This window comes from Glycine max, chromosome 2 (genome assembly GCF_000004515.6).
Source record: "Glycine max cultivar Williams 82 chromosome 2, Glycine_max_v4.0, whole genome shotgun sequence".
NCBI classification, from domain to species: Eukaryota; Viridiplantae; Streptophyta; class Magnoliopsida; order Fabales; family Fabaceae; genus Glycine; species Glycine max.
In genome coordinates this window covers 15,111,713-15,121,032 of record NC_016089.4, presented here as the reverse complement: position 1 = coordinate 15,121,032, position 9,320 = coordinate 15,111,713, and the positions used below count along the sequence as shown (strand labels likewise).

General features: G+C 30.1%; 1 protein-coding gene across 1 annotated transcript; it reads left to right on the top strand.

Moving 5' to 3' along the window:
• Nucleotides 1-1,691: 1,691 nt before the first annotated feature.
• On the top strand, nt 1,692-5,110 carry LOC100780214 (auxin-induced protein AUX28-like). Its single transcript, NM_001317623.2, has 5 exons — nt 1,692-2,117; nt 3,152-3,378; nt 3,814-3,949; nt 4,474-4,535; nt 4,770-5,110. Exons 1-5 carry the CDS (start codon nt 1,840-1,842, stop codon nt 4,805-4,807), a joined length of 741 nt encoding a protein of 246 aa, NP_001304552.2. The 5' UTR covers nt 1,692-1,839; the 3' UTR covers nt 4,808-5,110.
• Nucleotides 5,111-9,320: the final 4,210 nt, after the last annotated feature.

Sequence of the window (9,320 nt, the reverse complement as noted above, 5' to 3'; positions counted from 1 at the left end):
GATGTTGAAAGGGAGGCCATATATGTTGGCAAGGTCAACTTGTGCTCGTGCATTTCTAAAGCAACATCTCACATATCAATATACCACAAAATCCAGTACACATGCACGCTGTAACAACAAACAGTTAAATGTGCCTCTCATATATCTACTTTTGCTCCCACAAATTTCTGTTGGTGAACCATATTCAGCACTTGGCACATCCCAATATAAAACTTTTTAAAATGTCCAAAAAAAGCATGTTTAAATTATGTGTGTAACGTATTAAGACACCAATAATCCATTCTCAGTTTTGATCGATATATAACGTGGATTATATATAATTAAGAATAAGAAGGCGATTAACAAATGGGACACATAACTAATTGTGTCGAAAAACGGTAATCAGAAAGTATACTTAAAATGCAGGCTACACGCCAACCCAAAGCATGATGGTTTTCATTCTGTGTAGATGATTTGCTTCAGTGCCACAGAACATGAATCTGAACTTCCATGGTTCTTAATAAGCGACGTGTCCTATTTCAGAAATAACTAACGCATTAAGTTTGACAATTACTCCTACCCATTAATATAGATTCTTAGTTTAAGGCATGTGAGAAATACATACATATTTATAACAATCACTAGAACAAAATTCTCCTCGTCAGAGATCAATAATGGTCATTTTTTCAGTAATTTATTTGGGCTTAATTAATATATATGCTTTGCCTATATGGCTACTCTCATTGACAATTAAAGCTATATTAATTACGAAATTAAAGCTATAGTATATTATGTATAGCTAGCCTACTAGCTAGAGAGAAGAACGAATTAACTACACAGAAAACTGATGATGCATGAATATAGTTACAAATTAAATTATCTATTTCTGAATTAGTTTCATATATATAGAAAGTCATTTTTTCAAAGCATCGTCAGCATATATAGGAATCTACACTTGAGAAGTGGAGTCTTTGAGTTTAGAGTCTTGTTGACTGGTCCCAGAAAAATCACGGATCCCAGACCCACAATTAACTGTTGCTATATCCAATGATGCATGAAAATACCACGGTTCGCACCCTGCAACTATGATGATCTTTGCTCGACGAAGAATACCATAATGCAATGTACATTGTCAGCACAACGAAAGATACATAGAGTACCTTCCATTTTCGTTTTCCTCAAATAAGAAAAATCATTTACAGTTGCCAATTCACATGTTTCTATTCGTGAGTGTGTGTGCAATGTGCGTGCAGTAAAAGATACTAGCCAAAAAGAAAAAGTTATACATGATACATAGTTATATACATGATATATCTATTAGCTAGCTTTAAATGAATTATAAACGGAAGAAAATAGGAATAGTAAGTAGTAAAAATTTACCGTATTGGTGAAATGAGGAAACCCTAGGAGTGATAATAATAGAAAAGAAAAAAATGAATGAAAAAGGAGATAGATAATCAAGAAGCAGTGGGCAACCACTTCCACTTGTTCCACTCAACAATCATAGGAAGATAACATGACATTGTCATTGCCTATCCCAACAAGGTCGTAAAGGTCTCGGTCGCACATTCCTCCACGTGGCACAAGCCCATTGCTCCATAAACTAGTTAAAATGACAAAGCACCCCTTGCATCATTGTATTAATGCCAACCTCACCCAAACTTAAGGGCTCCCCACAACGTAATAACGTGCCTGCCCCTATACCTCACCCCACTTACTATTATTATTGTACAACACAACCAGGTCCCTGAATGCTTTTTAGAGAGAGAAAGAGTAATAATAATAAAGTGGAAGAAAAAGAATTAGGAGAGTGAAACAAGAAGAAGAAGAAGAAGAAGAAGAAGAAGAAGAATTGAGAAGATGGTGTTTGAGGAAACTGAGCTGAGGCTGGGACTGGGACTATGTCTCCCTGGAAATGGAACCACGGCAACAACTGAAGCTGCTGCTGCGGAATTAGGAGTGAGGAAGAGAGGGTTCTCTGAGACTGAAACTGATGAAACAGCCACCGTTGATTTGATGCTTAACCTCTCACCCAAGGAAGCTGCTGCTGCTGATGGTGCAGATCCACGTGAGAAGCCAAAGACTTCGCCGAAGGAGAAGACCCTTCTGCTTCCCGATCCCGCCAAGCCTCCTGCCAAGTAAGCACTAGTTTAAAATAATTGAATATACTAGCATACAAAAAATCAATAGACCAAACTTAGTGACGGAAATTATGTTTTTCGTCACTAATTCTGAAGTTACAAAATTTCTAGTCGCATTTTTTTAAAGAAAATTATTACATATAAATCATTTTTTCACTAATTTTATTTTTTCTTGCATATGCATGTGTAAAATTGAAAGAAGGGGACTTGTTCTGGTAATTTTTCTATTTGTAACTTGATCTTGCATGGAAATAAACATATACATATAATATTGTGCTTATATTTATGATATGGCTAATTTGAGGTGCCCGAATGGGAAACAGTTAGAAACGAAAGCCAAAATGACAGATCATGAAAAATAAAGAAGAAATTAATGACACTGACTGAAAAATAGATTCGTGAGAGAGAGAAGCAAGAAAAATTAAAACTCTAGATTCCTTCAGCTCTCGGATACCTTTTTTGCAAGCTAGAAATACGATCTGCATGCCTTCAAATAGTTTGGGTAGCTAGTTTTGCATGTACGGGTAATAATACCAATAGCCTTACATATCTACTTGCGAATTCTATAAGCCATGATGATATGTATCTGCTGGTGTGAAATCTTATTTATTTTGGTGCCAACAGTATCATGTATGTATATCTTCTTTTGCAGACTGTTAATTAGCATGCTGATGAATGAAACAATTAATTAAGAAAATCCATATATATATATATATATATGCTTATCTATTTGTATATGTATAGAAAAGAGAGAATTGGATTAACATGGCCATAAACAGAAACCAAATTTTCCATATTCTCAGTCTTGATGTGCAGCCAAGTTAATTATGAATTTTAAGGCTAATCAACTAGTTCTTCAAGGAAACTGACTATATATATATATATATATATATATATATATATATATATATATATATATGATTAATTGATTTAATTTTAGTTTCATTATATGCATAATTCCATCCCCAACCCCTCTAACTATGAAGTGATTATACGAATATTAATGAATCAAAACAAAATGAACACTTTAGGGCGCAAGTGGTGGGATGGCCACCCGTGAGGTCTTTCCGGAAGAACATGTTCGCAGCCCAAAAGAGCAGCGGCGGAGAGGAAAGCGAAAAGAGCAGCCCTAATGCAAGCTTTGTCAAAGTTAGCATGGATGGAGCACCTTACCTCCGCAAAGTTGACTTGAAGATGTACAAGAGTTACCCAGAGCTCTCTGATGCCTTGGGCAAAATGTTTAGCTCCTTCACCATTGGTAACTAATCAATTTACCACACATTAATGTTGCTTATGTAACTTATAAAAAATTATGAATATATGTGTTCCTTTTGTTTAAATACTGATTAAGATAACATTCATATATATTTAATATAGAATTTAATAACTGTACAGGGTCATATTTTTTACACTGTTAACAAATTAGTATATTTTTAAAAATAATTATATAAAAATTAACAAATTTAATATATATATATATATATATATATATGATAATAATTTATAATATAAAATTATTTTGTACTATTGAAATCTATCGAGTCTGTTTGTTTTTAATAAAATCATAAAAAACATATGGATCTTAAATTTGATTTCATGGCAAGGGAAGTAATCGTATTTGTGAATATAAAATTGAATCGCGCAGCTTATTCGATGTAGTATTAATTATTGGTGTGTTCTTGATATATTTAAGGAAATTGTGAATCCCAAGGCTTCAAGGATTTCATGAATGAGAGCAAGTTGATGGATCTTTTGAACAGCTCCGACTATGTCCCGACCTATGAAGACAGGGATGGCGACTGGATGCTTGTCGGTGATGTGCCATGGGAGTAAGTTTTTTTTTTTTCTCCACTTGATGACCATAAATTATTTTGGTTGCAATAATTTGACCTTGTAATAGTTTCAATGAAAAAGAATATGGAACACGAAAGGCAGAAAAAAGAAGACATGAACTTGATATGCACATCGCAATGTTACTTCAAACAAGTCCTTATCCAAGAAACTTTGCGTAAAATATTATGCATGTTCTAAGGAAATAATGTGTTATCATCTTAATTTTTTAATCATGTCCATGTGCTTGAGAATAAGTATATCCTTTTATTATGCTATACCAATTAGTGTTGTTATTTTGTTTAATTATTGGTGCACCAAGAAACGTCATAATATATACAATATGTATTTTGAGGTGTCATTTTTTTTCCAGATGACTATGAGCATGCACATATAGCATTGATAAACCATGAAATTTTTTCGAAACAGCCTCCCATATATTTTGAGTACTGCCCCATTATTATGTAATTAATTATTACATAACTATAAATATCATGATTTTTTTTTTCTTTATGTCAACCAGGATGTTTGTTGAATCATGCAAGCGTTTACGTATCATGAAAGGAAAGGAAGCTATTGGACTGGGTTAGTATCTTAATTTCTCTTTCGTACTTTTACTTTACTAGTACTTTTTACTTCAAAAAAGAAACCCTACTTATTAGTCATGATTCCATGTATAATTAATCCTTCCATTAAGTCATATGCGGACCATTAATTGTTTCACATGTAGGTAAAGAATTGTACTCCTAACAATTTAATTCAAAGAAATTAAATTAACATATTCTGAAAAAGAAACTTGTTTAATTTATTGTGCCTCAGCACCAAGAGCCGTGGAGAAATGCAAGAACAGGAGCTAGACTAGTAGTTACCAGTCCAAAATCTGCTCCATCATCATTAGCGGTGCCTAGTTGACTTAGTAACTGAAGCAAGGTTAAGCTGCAGCAGACACAGAGGGAGAGAGCAGGGTGTTAAAAAATATAGTTAAGTAAATCTGTGTATCATTATGGTTTGTTATATAATATATATTTCAAACAAAGTTGTGAGATGTCGTAAGTATAAATTATGAACACAAACGATAATGACTCTAAATTATGTTGCAAGACTTTCTTATTTCTTTACTTGTGTGCTTGCATAATAATAAGTTTATTAATTTGCTTGTCTGTTGTAGTAGATAATTTTCATTTTCTACTTTTCATGTTGTCTTTTTTTTTTCTCACCCCGTTTTCATTGATTCCTTGTATTAATCAAATTTTTTTATTAGTATACTATTAAAAATGTATTGCATGGACGCTAGCTTTTGTTTTAGGTCTAGAAACCGAGTAGCTAGTACTTGAAATGTTCCCTGAACATGATGGATTGGGGGACAGGATCATGTGCACGCTCAAAGAGCATTTATGCATGCTTATTGATATAAGTTTACTTTATAATTCTTTTAATTTCATTATTATTATTATTATTATATATAAAAACTATAACAATCTCTCTCTCTCTCTCTCTCTCTCTATATATATATATATATATATATATATATAAACTTATTTTTTTTCTTTTTATTGCGACACAATCTGTCTTCTTTTATTTTTCTCCTTATGTATAAAATTATCGTAAGAGTTATTATAAGAGAGAATGTAAGATAAGATGGCTAATATGTACGATGAAATGAGATAAAGAGAAAAATAAAATTATTATATAAATTTACTATATGAATGACATTACTCTAATTTAAAATGTCTTATACATTCACAAATATCAAAATTAAACCTGCAAAAAGCCTTATAATTAAACATAAGAGAATAAAATAAAAAAGAGTTAGTTACGAAAATTGCTTTCATCACTAATACAGGGGTCATAAAAATTTTGGGGCCAAAAGAGAAAAAAAAACTGTAGAGTTGAAGAATAAATGTCTAACAAAATATACTTTTTTCAATTTCAAGAAGTTGATCCTATGAAAGAAGATAAGGTCTAATAACTAGAAAAATCATGTATCTAAGTGTTTATTTTCTTCTATTGAATTATAAATGTAAGTTTTTTTATATAATATTTGTCTTTAAATTTAAAGATTTTATCTACTTTGAATTAGGAGACCATTTTCCTACCCCTAAAGTTCTTCCCATCAATGCAAATTTTAATTTTTGTTCCACTCCTGATTACGAAAATTCATTCATATTATTTATTATTTTCCTAAGTATTTCTCTAAAAAAAATTAATTTCCCAAATAAATGGTCTTTCATTTTGGTGCCATTTATTAATGGAAAATTCGGTGCATGATGGCTAGTGTATGTGCTATATATGATCATTCATTTCTCTGAATCATATATAAAACCAGTTAAACTTAGTTTGTGTAACCATACAATATCACCTAGAAAAAGTGATCGGTTTGAAAATACTGCAGACTTTATATCTAAAGACCTAAACTGTTGGTAGTAGAAATAAAGATGTTTGGTTGGAGACATAAGGAGAAAGATAAGTAAAAATGTGTGAAAATTAGTAAAATAAATTTTATCATTTTTAATTTTTTTATGAAAGTTGTTATTTGACTGATAAAAATAATTATTTTTTAAATTATTTTCATTCTCTTTTCCTCTTGCAGTCTTACTAAACAAGCCAAATTGATCCCCTCGTACTTCTCCAATTTCTCCTATAAAAGATATTTAACATTCCCCATCCGGTGTTTGATGATACAGCATATTGCATTAGAAGCCCAAAAAGTCAATTTACAATAACGTTAATTATACGCATTTTTTTTCCATTTACAGGAGGCACGTACCCCTTCACATTTGTATACAACTAGTACCTTTTTAATTAGTATATGAATCCACGTTATGCAATTTAATTTTCATCATGCAACAAATAAGTTATTGATTGGGGTTTGGTTTCATGTTGTAAAATTAATTTTGAGTTTAAAATTGACTTTGAATTAAAATAATTTTAAATAACTTTTATATTTGATCCGAAATTTTGTATTAAATTTTATTTTTCACTTTATTTTATAATAAAAACATTCAAATATAAATGATATTACTTTAAAATTAATTTTAATCAAAATCAATTTTAAAATTCAAGCTTGATCCAAACACAATTTGAGATGCGCCATGCAGTTTAACAATTTTTCGCACTTTTAGGTAGGGTAAAGGGATCTTCCGACCTTAAGCAACGTTACTGATGAGTCAATGTTACTGAATTAATGACTCTTTAATACGATAATGAGTCATTGTCACCGAATAAATGACTCTTTAATACGACAGTGATATATTCTTCTGACAATTTCTATATGATTACCAAACGCAAATTATTTTCAATTATTTCAGAATTTGTCATGAAAAAAATTACTTGCAATGTATGGTTGTGCAAAGAAATACCTCTGTGCTAGTTTGAACCACAATTGTTGCTTCACCATTTGTGGAAGCTTGTTTAAATCCACTTAAACTTGCCAAGCTATTAAAGGACATTTTATGAATTTCGGTATATTTTTTTGTTCCTTTTCTCTATACTAGGTACCGTGGTGATTGAAAATAACGCACAGAAACTGCTGGCCATTATCATATGGTTTGAGAAGCTAGCCACTATAGTACTATATACTTTTTCATTTGAGCAACTGAGAAAGAGACACGAGGCCCTGTTTTTTTCACTTATAATTATTTCTTATGACATGTTCCAATTTAAAATCTACAATTAAAAATGAATTTAGCCATAGATTAAAATTACTATCTCCTTTATTTTATTTATCACTCTTGGAGAAATTTTTGTATTTGTCAGTCATTTTAAAATGATATTAATTATTATTTTTTCAATGATATTCTTATTAAAAGAGAGAGAGAGAGAAAATAGTATTGCTTGGAGTAGAGGATTTCGTGATTTGGTGTTGAATGATCTGACTCTGAGGTTGCCATCAATTTGATTAAGCGTGGCTACTGCAAAACTCATCCATGTTATGGACTTGTGCAGAACATTGTGCATTTTTTATTTTGCTCCGTCTTTTATCCTAAACACCGTAATGGTTGATCTATCGTCAACTGTTTTTTCTCGTGGTTTCTAGTAATTTTTTGGGGTTGATCCCCTTTTATATATAAAAAAAAGACAGAGATAATAGTATATAAAATGTTAAAGTAACAAATAAGAATGAAAAAAAAAAAAACATTATAAGAAACTAGGGAAAAATAGACGCTCCATGTTTAATTACTCTTTTTTTTAATATAAATAATAATAAAAATTAGTGGATCATTTGTGAAAGTAATTATAAGAATAAAATAATAACTTTTATGAACGCAGTTATAAGAATAGATGTATTATTTGAATGAATAGAAATAGGAAATCAAGTTGAAAAGTTTCTCTCCGTTTAGATTAGTGAAAGAATGAGTAAAATAAATAAAATGTATGAAAAAATTGTACTACTAGTTAGAAAAAATCAATTTAAAACAAAAGTATTTTAAAAAGTTAACATATTACTTTTTCCTAACATGAAATTATTATTTTTGTTTCATGGCAATTAAAGGGGAAATGTTCTTATACATGGGACCTTTTAAAAAAAATATTTTCATTACTCAAACAAACAGTAAAAATTCGATTATCAAAATAGTAAAAAATAATGGTGTTTTCTTTCTATCTCTCCTCTCCATTTTCTTCTTTATTTCCACAGAAACATAGGGCTGGAGATGAAAATCGAATTCACGAGTTCTAAAATAAGAGTGTTAATACAAAGGCTATAAGAAATTTTGATACTATCAATTAACCAAATTTGCTGGTAACTCCAAAAATCCGTGGAAAATGGATTTTTTTATCAACAAATAATACATAGATAAAAAAATCATGGGTTAAATATATTTTTGTTCTTGTAGGTTAATACTTTTTTATTTTTTATTACTGTAATTTTATTTTATTTTTAATTTTAGTCTGGATAAGTTGGTGTTTTTTAAATTTTATTGGCTATAAGTCGTTTTGTTCATTTTTCTTATAAGTTTATGTTTTCTCAATTTAGTTCATTTAAGATTATAATATTTTCATTTATAGAGTTCATAAGACTAAAAATAAACAAAGTATTTTACAAGGACTAAAATTAAAAAAATATATAAATTTATTATAACTAAAATTAGAAAAATAAACTTATAAAAATAAAAACTAAATTACAGAAAAAAAATATTTAAGCCCAATGACCAAGGTAATATCCTTGTAAAAAAATATTACTAACAAAGGTGACTTATCCGTCGATAAATTCTGACAAACAAAATCTATAATAAACATTATGTTTACACTCATATTTGTTTGTGGGAAATTACCTAGGGATTAGTCCATGAAAAATTATTAACTCCATGAAAAAAAAAAAATACCAGCAGATTTGTGCGTCGAAAATTATTACCTACTACTCTCTTTCCG